Genomic DNA, 22,866 nt, shown 5'->3' with positions numbered 1-22,866 from the left:
AAGATCCCTACAGAGGTGAAAGGAAAATTGAGCGCCCCAATAGAGGAAGAAGAAATCAAAGTAATAATAAGGGACTTAAAAAAAGGGAAAGCTCCAGGCCCAGATGGGTTCACCGGTAGATTCTACAAAGAGATGGAGTCAGTTGTGTTGAACCCACTGCAAGAGGTAATGAATAACATCCTCAAAGAGAGAGAAATTCCAGAGACATGGAAGGAGGCATTAATCACATTAATCCCCAAACAGGACTCAGACTTTCAATTGATTAAGAACTATAGACCAATCTCCCTATTAAACATAGATTATAAAATCTTTGCGGGAATTCTGGCAAGGAGACTAAAAGAGGTTCTGGTGGAAAGATTAAATAAAGATCAAGCAGGCTTTTTGCCGGGCAGGCAGATGAAGGACAATATAAGAAACATCGTAAATATTATAGAGTACCTAACGGATAGGTGTGATAAACAAGGTCTGTTGTTGTTTGTGGACGCTGAAAAAGCGTTCGACAACATAATCTGGGACTTCTTACTCAAACAACTGGAATACATGGAAGTGGGTACAGAATTTTATAATGGGATAAAGGCAATCTATACGGACCAAAAGGCAAGACTAATCATAAATAATGTGGAGACTGCAGAAATAACAATAACAAAGGGAACAAGACAGGGATGTCCGCTGTCCCCACTGCTATTTATAATGGTGCTAGAAGTTCTACTAAATTCAATAAGAGAAAACAAAGGAATAAAAGGTGTAACAGTTGGGCAGAACGAATATAAAATCAAGGCATTTGCAGACGATCTGGTCGTAACAATGGAAGATCCAACTGTCTCACTAAAAGAGGTACTTGCAGAATTTGACCAATTTGAAAAGGTGGCCGGCTTCAAATTAAACAAAAGGAAAACAAAAATGATAGTTAAGAATATGAATATGGACAAAGTCGAAGAACTACAAAGAGAAACAGAAATAGAGGTGACTAGGAAGGTGAAATATCTAGGAATATGGGTAACGCCAAAAAACATAGATCTATTCAAAAACAACTATGAAACAGTATGGAAGGGAGTCAAGAAAGATATTGAAACATGGGGTAGGCTTAAATTGTCATTTTGGGGCAGAATAGCCACAATTAAGATGTCCGTGCTCCCAAGAGTACTGTTTCTATTCCAGAATATCCCCGTGATCAAAGGCATGAAGATATTTAAGGATTGGCAGAGGGTGATCTCAAAATTCGTCTGGCAGGGCAAAAAACCGAGAATAAAATATAAATTATTAACAGATGTGAAGGAAAGAGGTGGCTTTGCCCTGCCAGACCTGAAATTGTACTACGAGGCGTCATGCCTAGGCTGGGTAAAAACATGGATAAAACTGGAAGATAGGGAAGTGTTAGACCTAGAGGGACACGACAACAGGTTTGGGTGGCATGCCTATCTATGGCACGGGTGTAGGAAAGTACATAAAGACTTCGGAAATCACATCTTTAAGGGTCCACTGATCGAGGTATGGGAGAGGTATAGAGACATGCTAGAGCCCAAAACACCGCACTGGCTGTCGCCACTAGAAGTCATGAGTGTCAAAAAGACAAATATGAGGGCTAACTGGGCTACCTATGAACAACTGCTAATGAAAGAAGAAGGAAAGTGGAAAATGAAGCCGTACGAGCAGCTTAAAGATCAAGTCTACGATTGGTTGCATTACTTTCAGACAAATGACATGTTTAGGAAAGACATTAAAGATAAAGGATATATAGATAAAGCCTCCAGATTTCAGACTGAGATACTCAATAATAATTACAAAACCCTATCTAAAATGTACAGTATGTTATTAGATTGGAATTTAATAGACGAAGAAGTTAAGCCGGCAATGACACACTGGGCTAGAGACCTCGGCCATAACATATACTTTGAAGAATGGGAAAAGCTTTGGAAACAACATATTAAGTTTACGGCTTGCGTGACATTGAAGGAGAACCTAATGAAAATGTTCTACCGCTGGTATCTGACTCCCGTAAAACTAGCTAAAATGTATGGTTCCTGTAATAAGTGCTGGAAGTGTAAGAAATGGGAGGGGTCTTTTTACCACATGTGGTGGGAATGCCAAAAGGTTAAAGGGTTTTGGGAGAGTGTTTATAACGAAATGAAGAAAATTTTAAGATACACCTTTGTTAAAAAACCCGAGGCTTTCTTGCTGGGATTGCTAGGAAGGGAGATAAAAAGGAAAGACCATAAGCTGTTCCAGTACGCAACAACGGCGGCAAGAGTCTTATTAGCCCAAAGTTGGAAATCAGAGGGTTTACCAACAATTGAGGAATGGAGAGCGAAACTGTTAGAATATGTGGAGATGGACAAAATGACAGGGAAAATCAGATACTTAAAGGATCAGAGGTTTATTAAGGACTGGGAAAGCTTTACGAATTACCTGGAAAACCTAAGTGAGGGACAAATAACATTGGTGGGTTTTAAAGGAGCTCTGTAAAGAGTAAAGGGTATTGTCTAAAGAGAAACGGAAGAATCAGATTGATCAACGACATTACAAAATAACAAATGCGAAACTTTACAAAAAGATTAGTACGGATGATTTGTGGAAAGGTTGAAGGAAGTCACATTCAAAACCTGTGAAAATGAGTATTCAATTTTGTGTATCATGTTCTTGTATTTTTCTTTTATTATGAAAACTAATAAAAAGCATGCTGGAAAAAAAAAGATACTATTTGTGCTTTGTTAATCTCACAGCTCTCTAAATAATGAAGAGTAATGAAAAGTTGACTGCAAGCAAAGATTTGTTCATTTTTATTTTTATTTAAAAGCACAGATAATCCTTCAATGGGGCTTTAAAATTCCAGTGGAAAATCTTGTAAACATTACAATCCTCAATTAGTTCATCTTCAGTTTCTTCATTGTGCTACCCTTCGTGGTGATTCTTATGACTGATTTTGCATTTGAGATGCAGTCCATCAAAATAATGTGCATACCAGCCTACAGTTTGGTTTATCTGGTTAACCAGAGGTAGAATAATGATTGTGACAAGCAAATTAGAAAGTAAGAAGGGCTTCTGCTACATTGTAATCACCTCCAACCTCTCCTTTTTCAAAGTTTGATACTTGGTTAGGTCCAGCAGTGGGCTCTTTCTACATTTTTCCATTGATAAGAGTATTTTCATCACAAAACAAATAGGGCAGTGGCAGTGTTCCTCACCTCATGGAAGAAGCAGTTCAACAAGTAGAACAGCAATTTTCTACTATTGGAAATTGGAATACGGAAAGTGAATCCTGCTGTGTTAGTTTCAGTAGGGTTGCCACATTTTAAAAAGTGAAAATCTGGACACAAAAGTTGTTGATGAGCGTTTTTAGTTTTGCCCAAAGATGTTGACTTGTTTTTGCAAAATCTCAAAAATAAAAAATGAGTTGTGGATCTATTTTTTAAATAAAATTTGCCAACATCTAAACTACCGACATGGGCTGCCCTATGTCTGGACATTTCAGCAATTTCCCGCAGGACGCTGTTTACAAGGGCTGAATACCGGCTATGTCCAGGAAATTCCGGACGTATGGCAACCCTAGTTTCAGTATAGTACATCCAACTCTAAAAGTGCTGCGCTCCTGAACATGAGTCAGCTTCAGATATACAGCCAAGAAACATAGCCCTTGATTGATAAACACGAGATTTACACATCAGATTTCCCATTTAAATGAGAAAGCAAACACAGAAGGCAAACAATTTTCAGGCTGAATGGGAGGAAAGAAGTCAGTGTGGGTGAAAAATCCAGTACCAGAAAGGAAGCATACTTCTTAGATGACATTGCACTTTGATGCCAGTGGAAGCACACATACTGAAAATTGTTTTAGAAAAGCAACCTATTTCATGTAATTCCCGACAAGAGTAATTCCCATATTGTGAAAATGTGTGAATTGGCATTGCACCATGACATCAGTCTCTACTACATCTATTTTGCAGCACAATTGCATACTTATCTATCCACATTTCAGCCCTACAATGTCCATTGTAGCTCACCCATAGACAAGCATGCACAGGAGTGCAGCTTCCATTGTAGCTAAGTCTGCAATCCCAGACACACCAAGCCCAATGGGTTCCACTCCCAAGCAAACATGCTTGGATTGGGCTGCAAATATTTTGTGTTTGAATCAGTTTTTACCTGAGAAAGAAATGCATGAACAAATAAGAATTGCTTTGCCCACTCTTCCTCTGAAAGATACCAGTATAAAAGATGTATACATAAACAATTATAAAGAGATTTATGGACTTCCTGCAAAAATTCCTCGCTCCTTGCTTCCTCTATCTTTAGGTGCATTTAACTCAGGGCATTTTTTAGGCATGAGATTACACATTCTTCACTGTATGATGTCAAGTATTCAGCTGTTCCCTGCCCAGGAACATAAATAGTAAAGAACAGCAACTACCTCCTCCATGTTTAGGATGGGAACTCCAGGAAATACTGTAGGACTGATGCATAAACAACATATGCAATCATGATGCCAAACCTCTCTGCAATAAATGGTAAACTATGTAGCAGAATTTTGCTGCTTTCATCTAGCACATACACTGCTTTTCCCTCTCAAACAGCATTGAAACCCAAAGTAGAAGGAATGGTGAGTACAGAAAAGGAGACTCAAGAAGAGATCTGAGCTCCATGACATAGGGCCCTTGAGTCTGAACTCTGTAGAACAATCTGACTTACAAGTGTATGTTGGGATCACAGAATGCTGTGTAAGATAGTAAGTCTGCAGGCTTGAGTTTGCTAGCTGATGCAATCAGCCTGCAATACTTTCTATGGAGCTGCTGGGTCAGAATGACTCAGCAGTAGTGTGCTGACAGTTGACTGGCTGTCATCGGTTTAAAAGGGAAGCCTGTCCAGCAGTAAGGTAGTAGTGTAGAGGAGTGTGGTCAGAAAGAAAGAGTCTCTCTATTTGCCTTAAGGTGCAGCCAGGTACTCTGTCTGACTGTATGAACTGCTTCTGTAGATATTTGTATATATAGCTCACAATAAATAATACTGCACTGAAGAACCTGGAACTCTGAGCATTTCTGCTAAAGCGTTGCGAAGAATTCGCAACAGTGTATGCTTCTAACTGACTTACTGTGAAGCAGGCAGATAACCTGTGACCCTCCAGAAACTGTTGGACTGCTACTGATGGCTGGGGCTGATGGGAGTTGAAGTCCAACAACTTATGGAGGGCCACAAGGTAGGCCCCCCCTTGTGAAGTCTGGTATTTTACACCTATTACACCACTCCTAAACAATATGCTTCTTTTGTTTTGTTACAAAAGCATAGTGGTACCTTGGTTCTCGAACTTAATCCGTTCTGGGAGTCTGTTCAACTCCCGAAAACCATTCAAAAACCATGGTGCGGCTTCCGATTGGCTGCAGGAGCCAATGTTCGGGAGCCAATTTGTTCGACAACTAAGCTGTTTGATAACCAAGGTATGTCTGCAGTTCCAAGAGTACATTATTTTTGCAACATTCAGTTCCACCTACTGCAAAAATCAACCTACCACAGAACAAGAAATTCTAGATTATGGCACAGAATTGAAATGTGGCCATTTTAGAGATTTAAGTTGGCTGATAATCAATATGAGTACTGAACAGTTAATGATAACATAGGATTTGGGGACATATTTGGCAGCAGCCTTCAAAATACCTACCAAAATTCACTGAATTCTAACAAGCGTAAACTGCAGTGAATGTTCACCATGGTCCTCTTACCGTAATAGCAACTTTAAAATGATCCAGTTCCTTCTCTGTGTTCTCCTCAGCAAGATTCCTCTCCCTCTCAGCCTGGTTAATTCTTGATTCCAATGTATAACTATCATTTCTGAAAGCCAATGAAAGTTGTACAAACACATTCTGTTGAGGGAGGGAAAAGAAAGGCCTCATTGAATTCTGTTTACCAGTCATATCCATGTATAAAAGGGGGAAATTGTTTTGCATAAAGTTGACTCATATAATTATAGAATTGTAGAGTTGGAAGGGACCCTAAGGGACAACCAGTCCAACTCCCTGCAATGCAGGAATCTCAGCTAAAGCATCCATGACAGATGGCGATCCAACCTCTGCTTAAAAACCTCCAAGGAAGAAAAGTCCAAAACCTCCCGAGGGAGACCATTCCATACACTAGTAGGAATTAATTTCCACAAAGAGAAGTGTCAAATCCACTTTGAATCATATTCTCCAGCTTGGAAGACTAGGCTGAAGTTACTTCGCAGGCAAGCACATTCATTTCTTACTTTCCAAGGCTGTACTGAGACCACAGGCATTACACTGACCAATGTGAAATCAGTGCTTGCTGTAGTAACATATCAGTTCAGTCCTTTTACTCCTGACCACAACTATAACTTCTAAAGCTTTATTCATTATTTATTTAGCAAAATTTAGCTATCACTTAAATAAAAGATATATCTCAAAGCAGTTCATTTGATAGTATGAAATATTCATTATAAATTAATAAAAGCAGGCGTTAGAAACAGCAGACAGTAAAATTATCAACACAGACATAAAATATTTTATATAACATAATATAATTTATATAGGGCTCCTCAATGGATAAGCAAATGGAGAAGAATGGCACTCCAAGAACAACGTTAACTTTCCTTGCTACTTCCTACAACTTTTAAAAATTGCTCTCTCTGTCTTATCCAGACACCATTTCTATGACAACATGGTAGAAAGAACAGCAGTGAATACCAGTTTGGCTTTATGATAAATTGCTATTGTTTTATTTTCTTATTTTCTATGGATTTTTTTATAGATACCACTTAGAAATATGAATAATTAAGTGGTACAAAAATGTTTCAAATAAATAAATAGCGGTAAGGTAAAGGGACCCCTGAACATTAGGTCCAGTCGTGACCAACTCTGGGGTTGCGGCGCTCATCTCACTTTACTGGCCGAGGGAGCTGGCGTACAGCTTCCGGGTCATGTGGCCAGCATGACTAAGCCACTTCTGACGAACCAGAGCAGTGCATGGAAACGCCGTTTACCTTCCCGCCGGAGTGGTACCTATTTATCTACTTGCACTTTGACGTGCTTTCGAACTGCTATGTTGGCAGGAGCAGGGACTGAGCAACAGGAGCTCACCCTGTCACGGGGATTCGATCAGCCGACCTTCCAACGGCAAGTCCTAGGCTCTGTGGTTTAACCCACAGTGCCACCTGCGTCCCTTATAAATAGTGGTAACCATCAACAATTCATGAGATTATGATCCATGATTCTGCCTGCCCTCCAAGGTCTTTCAAAGAGGCCCAGCTACTGCCAGAGGTTCACCAGACCCCCTATAGTGATTTCTGATATTTAGTGAAGGCTGCCTTATTGAAGACTGTCTTATCCCCTGATTGGGCCAGCTCTGATGAAGACTGCTGGCTCTGCTCCTTATTTTAGTTTTGTCCATTTTGCTAATTTTTTAATGGAATTTTTATGTTTGTTGTTAAAAATAATGACCCTTCTCTGACTCCAGTTTGGATTAGATTTTCTTCAAAGAATGTCTTGAGGGGAGCCATGGAAAGGTTATCTACAAAATGTTGCTTGGGAGTATGTTGCACACAAAATATGATGACGAAGAGCCTTCAAGCATTTTACAGTAAAAACAAAACAAAAGGAGACTTACCTCAACCTCTCTCTCAGTAAGCGGAGGAGAGCTGCAATAAAACGGGAAACTAAGTTATAAAGTTTGCCAGCGCAGAAAAAATGTCATTAGGAGCCACAGAGGCACCACTGGTGCATATGCTGGATTTTCCTACGGCCCTAGCCCTGGGACATTGGGTGATTACTTCCCCAGTGAGATAAGAATGGCAGGGGAATAAGCCTCACTTCACAGTGAGCATCAGGCTTCCCTGCTACTGTACTTAGATAAGGAAAAACAAGATATGCAGCTGCCTACTATGTATTAAATGCAGGTCCTAAGTGTGGTGTATGTTCCTTGGCAAATGCAAAATTATTAGACTCTCAAGATCCAAGGTAATGTTTTTATAATGTTAATTTATTGTCACAGCATTGTGCTATATAAACACCACAAAGGCTGCTTCACTTCCTGTATTGGTGTAAAAGATAACACCATTCTGAAGAAGTTGGCAGGCCTAATATACTGTGGTCTTGTTTCTTACAAAGACTGAAGTGAAGAGGAAATATAATTTCCTTAATTTGGCCAGAAAGACTCCGTAAGCACACAGTCATAATGCAAGGTCATTTATATTTTGAGCTGCTTCACCAAGTATAATTTCTGCTTAACGGAACTTTTCCTTGCTACAAAACATAGCACATGAACTCATTCCCAAGAGATGGTATCCTAAATAACCTATCCTAAGTAAAATATAGCTTTAGTTAGTTTCTGATTACAACTTTGCATTACAATTTAGATAATACTAATTCAAATGCATAGTTTTCTTATTTGTTAGATCTCCATCCCACTTTCCTTAGACGAACTCAGGGTGGGATATGTAATTTTCCCCACATTTTATCATTACAACAATCCTGTGAAGTAGGTCAGGCTGAGAGAGCGCATCTGGAGTTTCAGAGCTTACTTGGGATTTGAATATCCACCACTGTAGTCCAGCACTAATGACTACACCATGTAATAGGCATAAATGGAGGGAGAACACCTACACATTGCCTTTTTGAATCTAATGCACTTAAGTATCTCTTCCACAAAGCATTTGGGTGACAGTGTGAGTATCAGCACAAAGTGGTTTACCTTCCTGGAAGAGAGGTGTGCACACGGAGTTTTCGTAAAAGAGTGTCAGGAATGTTGGGCATCACCTCACATCTACTTTTCGCCTCTTCCTCCTCTGATGAGAAAGGCACTGGTGAAGACCCTGAAGAAGAGTTCAAAACTTTAAAAAAATTATTATCATTATTATTATTGCCAACACCACCACTTCTCTACTATTGCTACTACTATTCTATTGCTTCAGTAGTGCATTGTGATCTAAAGTAGTTTAACACATTACTAAACTTTGTACTCTGATGGGCCTAATCAGAGGTGGATTTACGGGAGCACAACTGTTTTGGTTGAATTGGGCATGGAGCCTCAGGGATGCAACAGGGGGCACAGCAACTATGATTTACAATGGAGTGAGGGGGTGCCAAATTTTGGCATTACACAGGGCGTCATTGAAATTTGAGACCCCAAGATCCGCCCCGGCCTAATGTTTGAAGGGGATGAAGAAAAGGTATATTCCAGTATGGGAATAGGGCTAATCGGAAAATTCAGCAAAGGCACTACTGACTGAAGATAAAATCCAGCTATTCAATGTGATTGTCACCTAGCATTTCAATACTGTCTTATCAATAATTAAGTGGAACCAACTTTCCTCTGTCTGGAAAGTGGCAACTGGAATACAGCTTTTATTGCCAGTGTCTGTTGACAATAGTTTTACTGACTTCAAAAAGGCCAAGATTACAAGCACATTGTACTAAATGGGATCCATTGTGATGGATGCAATAATTTCCACATGCAACAATGTGCTCTTTTCGCTACCATACCCACACAAGAAGTCACATATGGTGTGGTCTTCAGTGGTGTATTCTAGCAAGAGGCCTCAGTCTGTTAAAAAAACTCCCACTGTTGTGGCCTCCTCCCTCCTAACCACAAGTACATTTCCCACCAAATTTTATCATATTTCACCTCTCTCCTGTTCAGCAGCTTCGCTTAGGTCAGGGAGCTTAAGTCCAATTAAATTTTGATTCCGCATCAATATGTGCTCCTGATTAGGTAGGAAAGAACTGCATTAATTCTTCACAAGAAATAACAAGCTCAGTGATATAATTATATAGTACATTGGCAAAGATAGTGGTAATCAAGTTGCTGGGTTTTGCAACATGTCACCAATAAATTTACATTGCACCCTTTAGCATAACAAATTTCCAGTCACTAAATCTAGAAACAATGGATTTAGACTTAGTCATGCTTAGAGTAATTACTCAAATGGGATGTAAGTTAACTTTAGTCCCATTGGTCTTAATGGATCTATCATAAGTATGACTAAGTATAGGGATCCAACCCAAGGTACCAATACAGTGGTACCTTGGTTTACTAACTTAATCTGTTCTGGAAGTCCATTCTGAAACCAAAGTGTTCTTAAACCAAGGCATGCTTTCCCATAGCAGTGGGGGACTCAGTTTACAAATGGAACACACTCAACAGAAAGCGGAACATGTTCAGCTTCCAAGGCAAAGTTCACAAACCAAAACACCTACTTCCGGGTTTGCAGTGTTCTTAATCCGTTGTTCATAAACTAAGCTGTTCTTAAACCAAAGTACACTATACCAGGCAAGCACACCTGATAAAAGGGTACCACAACCAAAAGAGCTTTTCATTCAATCACTACCCACCTCATCTCAAATAGTGAGGGCACTTGGAGAAGATGGCCTGAGTGTATGGGCAGGCTTATGTTGGGAGGATACAGTCCTCCAGATGCTCTAGTCCTAAGCAGCAAAGAGCCTTAAAAGTGAGCACTCTGAACTGGTGAAATTTATTCATGGTCCTAGACAGCAGCCCAGTGGCCATGTTCTAAACTAACTTTAGAGGCAGTTCCACATGCAACATATTACTGTAATCTAGGCTGGAGGTTACCAGGAGTGCCGATCACTGTAGCCAAGCTTTCCCCCCATGTCCAGAGGGAGTTACAGCAAGTTTACCATCCTTGGCTCATGCCAAAAAAAAGCTACCTGCACTTCCCGGACAAAACTGAAACCTATTCCTTTAGAGGAGTGAAACCCTATCCATTAGAGGTTAAACTCTGGATAGATGAAATGCTGACCAAGGACTCTGCTATACAGCTGCAAACAAAACGTCTTAAGTGTGTTTTAAGTGCAATATAAAATGTGACACTAGATGGAGATGGCGAGTTTTATGGAAAATTTAATGAATTTTTTAACAACACTTTTTTTTAAAAAAAGCATTTTCAGGATGGTTTTTATATGTGTGTAGATTCCACGCAACACAACTTCCATTTTATTATCATCAATTACTCAACAACAGATGAATGGCCAAAGTGCTTGGCAAGATTTGAGAAAACCAAGAATCCATGCTCATTAAGAATTTGAAGACTTTTGTGATGCACTGCTATAGAATCTGGTATATGCCAAGAAATACTGAATACTGTATAATTATTTGTGCTTATATAAACTATATCTTATCTCCTGGTGAAAATAAACACATTTTATGAAAATAAAACTTTGAAAAATAATTTTTTGAAAATCCTATGAGAGTTTCTTGCTGGAAAGACTTTTCTTCTTCTCTACTCTATTACATTTGATCCAGTTAATAAACTGCCAACATTGTATCAGAGTAAGGAAAACTATTGCTTCTTTGCTGCCAGAGCATAGGCCCACAAATGGACTTTTAGCTCTCTAGTCACGGTTCTGCCTGAATTTCTTTTCCCCTTTATGCATGTAGATTATTTCAGCTACACAGAAGTAACCAGTTGTCTTGAGGCCTGCAGATAACAATGTGATGTGATGTCCTGGGAAAGAAGTGTTGAAAGCAGCAAGAAATAAGACACAAAAGAAAAGGAAGCACATGAACAGCAGAAACACTTGAAGCAATGTTTAAGATGATTTGTTGATATAGCTTCAGGAAGGAAAGGTTTTTCTGGATGTGAAGAAATCTCCTAAGAGACCAAAAGTAGCTTATTTAATTCCTAAATACTACTTTGAAAGATGACAGGACAGTTCATCAGCTTCTTCCTGTTTACATATTGCATACTTTATTAGAGACCAAAGTACCTCTGCGCTGTATTTTACAATCACCTTTAAGCGGTAAGCTTTTGTTTCACTAAAAGGCAAAAGACTGCTTTCTAATTTAACATTAAAGCTGCAGAGTTGAAAAGCTAATTATATAGGGAAAAGAATGTGTCAATTTAGATATGTAATTCTGGTGTAGAGTTGGAACACATTTTAATAAATGAATTTACCAAAATTAAAAATAAATCCACAGGAACAGCACCCCTTCAATCCAACTGATAATCAAAATATTCAGTCACAGTGTCCTCTTACTTACAGGTCATATCTGACAGGGATCCTATGTTACTTTTTATATGTGCCTAAAAGGAGGTCCGTGAACTGTGGTGACAATGTTCATAGGATCTCTGTGCTTCTTCCCCATAAAAAAAATAAGTGCCTAGCTTTCATAATCCAGTAGATAATCTTAATGAAAAGGAAGTTAAAGTTTTTGAGACAAGAGATTGTGGGTGGTAGGTGTTTCTAATGTTCAAGAGATAGAGATGCTCACTTTCTGCTGTTAACGCTTTCCTAAAGACCTCAATTTTTGCTTAACTAGAAGCACAGCAATATGACAAGCCCTGACTCACCTTATTCTACCTTTGAAATGTGGCCTTTGGTGTAATGAACTAGAAAACAATTCTTCATTTCCCAATACTTCAAAATGCAAGGTTCTACTCATATTTTATCAAAGCCCAATCCTGTTATATCACACAATTTTGGAACAACAACAAAAGACTAAAATAAAATCCTGCTAATTTATAGAAACTCACCTCTCTGAGCTTTGTCAATTTCTGCATCCTTACTGGCTGAACTTGTATTTGGAGGTCTTTGAAGGCTGACTGTTTAGTCGATATGTTGTTGGGTTTATTGTTAATGGCAAAGTGTCTGTCATCTTCAGATGGACATTTAAAAGGTACCTTTTCTATATTACCAGGTTCTGCGTGATCCCACGACACAGCTCGTAATAGAGGAGGGCGGGAACCAGGTGTATTAAGTTCTGTTTTACAAGAAACTTTTGAATCCTTTGATAACGGTGCTACTGATCCCTTTAACTTTGGGTCCATGGTAAATATCCCTGGTCCTTGTAAATGGCCTTGGAAAGGAGAATCATTTTCTTTTGGTTTTTTAGGGATTAGATTCTGAAGTTTGTTTTCACAGGTGCTTGGGCTGGTATTTAGAGATACTCTGCCAGTGTCATAACCTGAAGTACAGGATCTGGGTAGGTTATCCATAGGCTTATGTGGATCAAAGTTCTCCTTTTGTTCCGTCAACCTCTTTGGATTTTCCAAAGCAGTTGCGTGTGTAACTGGTTTTTCCTGAGAAAGTTTTCTTTGATCATTCTCATTTCGATCAGTTAATCCTTTTGTGGCATTCTAAAAATAAAAAATAATAAAAAAGTATAATGAGTTTGTTTACACATAACACTAGGCCAAACTATAGATTAGTGCAAATACGCAGCTATGCAGGTTCTTGGAGAGACTGTGGCCCCTGCACTCCTTTCTTTTGTCTCCTGCTGCCTCTCTGCTCTGAGCTAAGCCATAGTTTGGAATAGCATGTTCTTCAATCCTGAGCTCATTGTTTGGCTCACTCCAGACAAACCATTAGCTGCAACCAAGTTTTGTTCTTATGTTTACAGTTTGGCTCAGATGACATGCTAAGCTCACAAAAAGAAGCAGTAGAAGCTGTTATAAAAGTCCTTATTCAATAAACATTTACACTGAGCCGGTGGAAGATTCAGGCCCAAAAGTAATGAGATGATTTTTAGGAGACAATATGGGGATGCAGTACCGGTTAAGCACATGTTCTCCCATTGATAAAGCCCCCCAACACACACACAAACACACACATTTTCTTGCCAAGGTAATGTGTTGTTATCCTGATTGATTGTATGCAGTGCCCAACAATAATAAGCATTAGAGCATTCTTACCTGCAGTGGAGGCACTGAACCCAAAGCAGATGGGCATATATCAGAACCTACAATATGAAAAACAGGTGATGAAACTTCCACTACATACTGTAACATGTCATAGTTAGCTCTAAACTCAATGGCCATATGGCTACTACAGGCAGAAAAGAGTGCTGTTCCTGTTAACAAAAGTCCTGAACAATTCAACACACCCTTAGCTTATAGGACTTTTGCTACAATCAATACTGCTTCATAGAACGTGTCAGCCCATATGAGCCTCTCCAGTATTTCAAAAATGTCTAATGAGGTTCTGCTGTGGGTTCCCTTTTAAGAGAAGACTTACCCATTGCAGCCTAAGAGGATTTATATACCATTTAATCATTAAACCCTATAAGCGGTTTACAAAAAATATACATTAAAAATACCAATAAAACCTCTGCTAGGTTTAATAAGCCTAGAGGGTGTGGAGGAGTCAACAGGGCATACAGCTGCCAGCACATTGTCCATCTTGCCATGGAATTTCCTTCCATGAGAGCTCATACTGCCTCTACCCTGCTGACTTATTATAAGGCAGGTAAAATCTAACTGTTTCATATAGGATAGAGTGGACATTGTCTTAAAGGACGGCCAAAAATCTTTTAACAGAACAATACCACCTTAGAAGTGGGAGGTGCCATGGGGCCATATGGCCAGCTCTAAAACCTGTCAGGTTAGCCCCTGGGGGAAAAGAGAAAGACTCTCTTGGTGGGCGGGCGAGTGGTTAGGTGAGTGACAAAGGGCTCTTCACACCCTGATTTTTGGATTCCTAGAAACATCTGTCTGAACACTGTTGGGTGCTGGACTAGATACAGCTTAGATCTGATCAAGCTTCTTCTCATATTTACATCGCATTTTGCTGTAAAACATTCCCTATTCATTTGCCCAGCAAGATTTCTAGCTTACCATTTCGGGGGTGGGGTGGGGGCAGGGAATATTACGAGATCTTATAATGACCAAACATCTATGGCTGCTCAACTCATATGTATATAATTTGAACATGCAACATTAATTTTACCTGTTGGACTTGGCAGAGTGAAAGAGTTGCTCCGAGAGGCAGCAGGTGAAGCATTAGGGCTAAGTGCTGGGGATATAGCTGCATTAAAGTTATACACAACAATGAATAGTTATTCTGAGTGGTTAGTTCTCATCTTCCGGTTTTAAGTAAGCAGATCATTAAATCTGCAACAGATAATGAGCAGGGCACCATGCTTTTGCTGAGTGATGTCACAGGAGAGTGCTATATGTACAAGCACTGAGAGAAGCACGTTGGGGTTGGGCTACTTTGCATGACTTGGTGAACATGGGAACGAAGAATGTCCAAGTACAGCTAACATGAGGAAAAGCTGAAAGACATGTGCATCTTTAAAATCTATGAATGATGTCAAGAATAAGCGGGCAAAAAGCTTTCGGCACCTTATATGCCACAATATATATTTGCCTTTATAGTGCCACAGGCCTCTTATATTAAAATGACCTTTGCTAATTTATGATAAAACACACGTTGCACACAGGCTAACACTGGGTTTCATTTGCATAATTTCAAGGTAAAGGTAAGGTAAAGGTAAAGGACCCCTGGATGGTTAAGTCCAGTCAAAGGTGGCTATGGGATTGCGGCGCTCATCTCGCTTTCAGGCTGAGGGAGCCGGTGCTTGTCCACAGACAGTGCAACTGGACACTGTGACAGAAACCAGAGCACGTGGAAACACCGTTTACCTTCCAGCCACAGCGGTACCTATTTATCTACTTGCATTGGCATGCTTTCAAACTGCTAAGTTGGCAGGAGCTGGGACAGAGCAACGGGAGCTCACCCCATTGTGGGGATTCAAACTGCCAACCTTCCAATTGGCAAGCCCAAGAGGCTCAGTGGTTTAGACCACAGCGCCACCCACATCCCTAATTTCAAGGTATGGGATTTTAAAACATGTACCTGTGGGAGATTCTGAAAGGCTGCTTCTTGATTTCCTTCCTCTTCGTGTGAGGAACCTCTCACTCACCCTCTTTGCTTCTTCTAACAATTCAAGATTCTTCTTTTTATCTTCATCAGATATTTTAACATCTGGCAGCTGGTCATTCACCAAGTCAATTACATTACCTCTGTTATCTAAATGGAAAAGTATCCAAATTACCCAGTTGTATCATGTAACAGCATTTGAAGTCTTTCATCACTTGGTGTGCTATATAGGTCAGATTTTACTCAACATACTGCCATCTAATTACACACTGAGTAAAATACTGAATTTATGGAAACCCTGTGATGTAGCTGAGCTCTAATGAAACTCGGACTTGCTGCAATGGTGACACAATGGTGCACTATACTCCCACACACAACAATCTTTGTGTTAAATGGTACGGTATATGCAGCTATTGAAGCTTTGCCAAGGAGTCATGCTAACCACAGAAGTGCATATTGGGTGTGAGCAGCTGACCTAAGGCAGAATTCCACATCTGGCAATTGAATCAGACCTAAGTAGCTTTGCCCTAAACCCCTTGAACCCTTGATAGATAAAATGCAGGATTGCACTGATCCATGCGGAGCTCACTAGGATATCAGAAACCTGAGGATTCTATTTTATATTACTTTGCATTTCTCCCTTCTCCCCCTCCACCAAATCTTGTACAGAGTTTGCATATCTTAAATCAAGCATATAAACAAGTTTTCATACCATTGCAATGTTGCATATTGAACGATGGTACAGTCATTAAAATCTCTACAGGGCAGATAGGCAACTGCACATTTTCATCAAGCAATTGCCAACGTGTGTGTGTGTGTGTGTGTTTCTTACCCACAGATGTCAGTGAGCTAGCTGATGTCCTAGCATTTCTGTGAGAATGCCGCAGATGAGGACTAACAGGTCTGGAGGGGAAAAGAAAAGGCCGGGGGGAATGAGCTTTATTAAAACTAAAGTAGCATTATATAAATCAGTTTATAAAAGTATTAAAACTAAATACACACACATTTAAAATAAAAACACCACACATTTAATTCACAAACTAGTTTGGCCTTTAGCAAATGTGAATTTGGAAAGGCACACTTGCCAAGTCAGCATCCTACTCTGCACTGAAATAGCTCCTTTGGGACATCCCATAGAGTTATGAGAGAAGTGCTTCCTGTATGGGAGCTGGACAAAAACAAGCAAAATAGGATCAATTTTCACATCATGTGTAAACCCCAAGAAATCTTCTCTCATCTTGAATATGCAATTTTTTCATTAAATTCACCTCAGCTTTATTTTGTGTGAACAAAAATGATGTTGCCATAATTGTTCCAGAAAATTCAGCTACATTTAATTAGTAAGAACAACTTCTATTGTGTTAAATGTTTCCCATGCCATGCTAAGAACAAGATGGGAGCCAGATACTGCAGCGATGGTCTGACTGTTGACATCTCCATTCCAAGCTGAGATTTTGTGACTAGCGTCTAGCTGATACATTTATATGAGCTGAGCTACCTCTGTCAGTAGGTCAGAATGGTTGGGAGTGGGGCAGGTGTGCCAGCCTACAATGAATGTTCAGGAATTAACCCAATGGCTACATTGCTACAATAAAAATAGTGCTTGAAATATACTTCCCAGGTTGTCAAACATATGTCCTCCCATTACTCATTTAGGATCATTCTATGTAACTCGAATGTACAAGATAAGACAAACTAGAATGATAATTGGGCACATTCCAACCCCACCCCCAAAGAGCTCTGGTTTGTTGTTTCTCTTTTAATTAGCAGTTCACTGAAATTTCCCATCATCTTTAAACAGCAGTAAGTCCTAATACACCTAACTCTCCCCCCCCCAACTTGAAATCAAGTGTTAGAAAATTATTTTATTTATTGTCAGCAATTTGGTCTCTGGCAATTCATTGGTAGTCATTTTCTGTCTTCATCTAGGTAAGTAAGCAAAACTATGCAAGCAAGCAAACAAAACGAGGAAAAAAGAGAAAGAGGAACACAACAGGGAAGGGGAAGGGGAAGAGAAGGGAAGTGGTAGCTGTATTGTAACTGGGCAAGCAGCCAGGTAAGACAGCTGTTCCTTTGGGGCAATGTAGTCGTCAAAAGGTTTCAGTGCTGAAATATTTATTTCAAAGATTGCGTAAGTTTCAATCCTCTAAGCAAAGATTGCAGGATTTAGCCCACATGCATGAGAACACCCATGTATTCCTACTTTAAATCCAAAATTATTATTATTAATAATAATAATAATAATATATTGTTTATACCCTGCCCAATCTGGCTAGGTTTCCCCAGCCACTCTAAGCGACTCCCAACAGAATATTAAAAACACGATTAAACATCAAATGTTAAAAATCTCCCTAAACAGGGCTGCCTTTAGATGTCTTCTAAAAGTTAAATTGTGTTATTCTTGAAATCCCTCTATACTTACTTTGTTTCATGCACCTCACCCTACAAAGTAGCTCCACATGAAATGGATAAGTCGGCATGCTCTGATGGTTTTTTTTTTTTAAAAAAAAACTTTGCTTGTTACATGTATCCTGAGCAACAGTTCTGTTTCCAATTATTCAAATCTAGACTTCATTACAAAAGAGATTTACACAAATGTCCACATGAGATTGGACCCAACAGTATAATTTTCTAGAGGAATGAACTTTCAGATCTATCCTTACAAGCTGTGTATATGTTAGAATGCTACAAAGTTATAGAGGCAAGAGGCAAACAAACAAACCAAGCATATAGAAAGGCCAAATCAGTTTATAGCAAATGATGCAGAGAAGGCATTCCCGATGTATAGAGCTCAGCATGTAGCGCCATAAAGATCATTGGCCATGCTTTCCGGCACTGATGGGAGTTGGAGTCTAACAACATATGAGGATTGTGCAGGTTCCTCATTTACCAATGGCAGAGTAGAAAACAATTTGTGTGTGCTTATTTATGTATTACCTGAAAGCTAGATTTTTTTCTCTTTCTGTATCTGGTGTGACTATGTTTTCTGGAAGAACGATAGAAGGCGTGTTGCATGTTGCTGCTTCAACAGGGGACTCCTGAATGGTTTGTGACAAAAAAAATATTTTGAAAATTTGACTTGGAATATAGAAATATACCACAGGATAATTGCAATGGAATAAACATGACATTTTTACATGAAATTCTAGGCCTAATTTATTCACAGGCTCTGCATAATTCAAGTCCTATGCTCTAATGCAGACCCTACCTAACTGCAGGAGCAACTAATACACAATTCTTGATAAATTAGCATTTGTGAACAACTTTATAAAGAACCCAGATGTTTCAAATCCATTTTAAAACAATTGAGGACTAGCTGCCATATTGGACAAGTGAGATTAATAATACCAATAATACTACTACTAATATGAAGTAATAATAGGCGTGTGTGTGTGTATAAAATGCCTTCCCAGGTTAACAAAAATTTTCTTTAAATTTCTCATGAACAGCTCAGTGCATTTGGCCACCTGGAAGCAAGTCCTACATTCTACACATCAATTAGTTAACTCCACTTTTTTTTTACTATGGCTTTCTTTGCTTTGCCTCCTGTGCAAGGGGTGTGTTTGTGTTGTTTGAAAAATCTTTATTTAATTTTGTTGTTGTTGAGGTATTATGGCATGCACATGTTTCATGAGAGCTTTTCCCACGTACATCCAGCGATTTCTCCCCAATATCAAGGTGTGGCCAACCATTCTAGCTCATATTTGTTCTTCACCCTCTAGAGTCACAAACAGCCATGGCATCCTCTGCCTACTCCTGTGGCAGGGTCAATCTGAACGTTTACCTTTTTATAATACTATCTAGGACATATAATGGCTTTTTCTAGGTAGTAATACATAATGCTGTGGGAAACAGGAAACCCTTAGATGTTGCTAACTAAACGAACTTTCAAATAAGCAGCAGCCAGCAGCTGAAAAAGAGACTACTGTTCAGGCTCTCCCAGCATTAGTTTCTTATAGTTAACAATTACCGTTGTCCTGTACCTGACAACACTTTAAAGACACACAACTGCATGCAAGATGGAGCAAAATCAAGATCTCTTTGACCTATACTGTATGCCTTCCATTAGACTGATCACTAGAACTCACACACGTGGGCTGTTTATCTTAAATCAGGAAACTAGCCCTCAGCACAAATGTGTAATGGTGTCAGAATGCATGACAAATAACTGCACAGTTCACTGCTGACAACATTTTCCTAGGATGTTGAAAGGAAAAGCAGCGGATGTTTTTATCCAAAGAGTAGAATACTGTGTCCTAGGTTTAAAAGACAATGATAAAAGTAAAACTGAACGTGCCAGATATACATTGGCTTTAACGTTTTCAACACATCTCAAGAGAACATGATGATCTGTTTTGTGTTATTTTTTTTTTTAAAAAAAGGGCAGTTGATAACATAAATCCTAAAGAAGCAGGCTTGAAAATCATTACACTTGTTGATTCAGTACTGCATATTAGCAGAAGGTCCCTCTTTTACACATTTTATGCATGTCATCCAAATGATGTGCAAAACATCAAAAATATTTTTGAGGGGAGATTAGAAGGTCAGGAAGTTCTCTGTGATATCATCAACTGTGTTGACATAGTTGTCTCTGTGTGTGCAATGTGGAGTGTCACATGCTGTTAATATTACCAGAAAGCATGGGTTGATCTTACTGCTAATGCCAAATAGGGCTAAATCTTTTTCTTAAAAAATAAAAAAGCACAAAAAAGCAAACATTCAGTCCAACTTTGGTAGCAACTACTACCATTTCTGTTTCACCTCAGCTAGGATGCCATTCATACATTGTCTTAAGCAGCACGAATTGTTCAGGGACTACTTCCAGGGCTGGCCATATAATATGGATAAATATGGGGGGGGGGGGAAACACAGCAGTCAAAGCTATTCCAATGTATAGGATTCGTTTTAGAGCCAACATTGGCTAAAACGTCATGCAGAACAAATTGCAGAGCATCCTAAACTATAACGTCATAACAGCCCATTCTGCTAGGAGGCTGGCAGCAGCCCTGAGTACAAACTAGAAAAAGTGAAATACATAATCATGGTCCAGCCCCACAAATAAGAATATTCAGACAAGAACAATAGTCTTAAGATCCAGAATAAAGATCAATGAGTGGTGATATAACACCATATGACACTACATCAATTCCCATTTTTCATCAGTGTTAAATTACATTGCAATGTTAGGATAAATATGCTAAACAGTGTGGGAGGTGGTCATAATCTTGTCATAAATATCGCAAGAACTGCTGCCAATGTCTCGTTCTTCCTTCTGTACCATCTAGTAGAACTTACCTTGGGTTCTGACAACGTTCATTCTTTCCCTCTACTTGCTATTAAAATTCAGGTAGTGATGAGAAAGCATAGAATATTGTGATGTCACAGAGGAGGAAAACAAGACTAAATTACATGCCAAAGCATATTTTCATCAAACTCAAGGCACAAATTATAGTAAAAAAATAATAATTGATAGCTAATGTAAAGCAGTCACAAGTCACTGAGGATAGCATATTTATAAATGTTGCTTACTTTGATTGGAGAAGGCAAAACGGGGTTCTGTGTCTCTGTTGGCTGTCCCTCATCTTCAGGTAGGGTTGGCATAATGAGAGGTGAAAGACACGCTGGATTGCAGTGTTGACTAAAGAGGCTATGCACTGATGGGAATGTCTGTTTCGAGTTAACCTCTGAAGATAAGCACTGTGGGGCCTTGTGATCCCAAGGCTATAGCAGATGCCAAAAATACAAATTAAACCCATTTAAAGTCCAGGCTGAGATCACTTTATAACAACAAGCAGCAATAAAGTTTAAAGTAACAACTTATGCTTCTCCTTGTGTTTTATTAACTTGGGGTTTTGAAAGGTCTAATGTAACATAGTAAGGACATTAAGATAAACCTTTTCAACATTCCTTGTATTACTGCATGGAAGGCTTCATTGGCAAGCTTTAAAGTGCTCTCATTTCCAATTAAGATAGACCTCCTTGTCAGTCCTTCATAAAAGTCTAGGCAAAGTCAAGGAATGATTGTGTTGAAATCTAGTACTAAAAATGACCTTTTTTTTGTAAATAACATACATTTGACATGGATATTGCTCAGTGCACAAAAATGTTTTTCACACATGCATTTCAGTGATGAGATTATTGTGGACTTGTCATTTTTCTGACACACTTTCAATCTTTTTGACTGGCTTGGAAAGAAGTGGTTCCTACTGTCTGGAACAGAAACCAAAATATGCATAGCACTGATTGGCTGACTTTTGTGCCAATCACTAATACCATCACCGACCATAGAATGCCATTGTGCAGGCATAGCAATCTGGCCAAGCCCTTTGCCTTGGTAGGTAGTACACATTACATGATCTATGTCCACTCCCTTCAACTTCTACCAGTTGGATTTGGACTGTTGCTCAAAGTTCATACCTATTAATTCAGAGTTCGAGAAACTGTGGGCCTCCAAAAGTTGCTGGAGTACAACATTATCCCCAGCCATAGGCAAGGCAGGTTGGAGTTGGGGTCCAACAGCATCTGCAAGGCCACAGGCTTCCCAACTTTGCTTTAAACTATGCTCCAGTCTTTTAATCTGGCATTTAAAGGAATTAGAATCCAAAAGGAATATTGATTTATTTGCAGACAATATTGTGATTTATCTGGAGAATTACACAGAGTTTTACAGCAATACAGGGAGAGTGCAGGTTTCAAAATAAACATAGAGAAAAACCAATTGCTTATATGGCCAAAGAGTGAAAACAGGAAGTCAAAGATCACAAGTAAGGTTAGGGATGGAAAGTGTTGGTTTTGTAAAGCCATAAAGGGATATATATTTTTTGCTATGGGGGTGCACTAATGCAAAGCAGTTTTGGAACTGCGTGGTTGAAATTATAAGGGAAAGTTGGCAAGCTGAGTTGCTGTTAGAACAACTAATCTGCTAATTAAATTCTGTAAAAAGTCAGCCTCTAATTTCATATAAGATCCAGATTTTACAAGTTTTGACCACTGCAAAGCTGCTCTATGTCAAAGCAAAGAAAGCAGGATACCATCATAAAAATGTGAGAGCAATTGAGCTTGATTAAAATTTTCAACAATGTTAAAAATGGAATTAATTATCAGGAAGAATTAAACAAATGGAGTCAGTTAACAGCTTTGGTAAAAAGAGAATTTGATATTTTAGGTGTTGGCAAGAACTTTGTTGTTGTTTAGTCGTTTAGTCGTGTCCGACTCTTCGTGACCCCATGTACCAGAGCACGCTAGACGC

General features: G+C 39.2%; 2 protein-coding genes across 3 annotated transcripts in view; one reads left to right on the top strand and one right to left on the bottom strand.

Annotated features, from left to right (window-relative positions):
* The window catches only part of CTR9 (CTR9 homolog, Paf1/RNA polymerase II complex component), a 339,089-nt gene that overhangs the window by 237,652 nt on the left and 78,571 nt on the right, over positions 1-22,866 (top strand). The window lies entirely within an intron of this gene.
* Positions 1-22,866, bottom strand: part of IRAG1 (inositol 1,4,5-triphosphate receptor associated 1) — a 92,035-nt gene that overhangs the window by 15,007 nt on the left and 54,162 nt on the right. Inside the window, exons 18-28 of one of the 2 annotated variants that reach the window (XM_081918032.1) lie at positions 21,147-21,338; positions 18,555-18,655; positions 16,450-16,520; positions 15,594-15,767; positions 14,682-14,759; positions 13,649-13,695; positions 12,491-13,093; positions 9,622-9,700; positions 8,689-8,827; positions 7,606-7,636; positions 5,709-5,849 (exon numbers count right to left, since the gene is read on the bottom strand). In XM_081918032.1, the coding sequence (XP_081774158.1) occupies positions 5,709-5,849; positions 7,606-7,636; positions 8,689-8,827; positions 9,622-9,700; positions 12,491-13,093; positions 13,649-13,695; positions 14,682-14,759; positions 15,594-15,767; positions 16,450-16,520; positions 18,555-18,655; positions 21,147-21,338 (1,656 nt within the window). The remainder of the gene's footprint in view (positions 1-5,708; positions 5,850-7,605; positions 7,637-8,688; positions 8,828-9,621; positions 9,701-12,490; positions 13,094-13,648; positions 13,696-14,681; positions 14,760-15,593; positions 15,768-16,449; positions 16,521-18,554; positions 18,656-21,146; positions 21,339-22,866) is intronic. The other variant, XM_081918033.1, reaches the window with a different exon arrangement.

This window comes from Podarcis melisellensis (assembly GCF_964234715.1).
Source record: "Podarcis melisellensis genome assembly, chromosome: 1".
NCBI classification, from domain to species: Eukaryota; Metazoa; Chordata; class Lepidosauria; order Squamata; family Lacertidae; genus Podarcis; species Podarcis melisellensis.
This window is presented reverse-complemented; position numbering and strand designations above follow the sequence as displayed.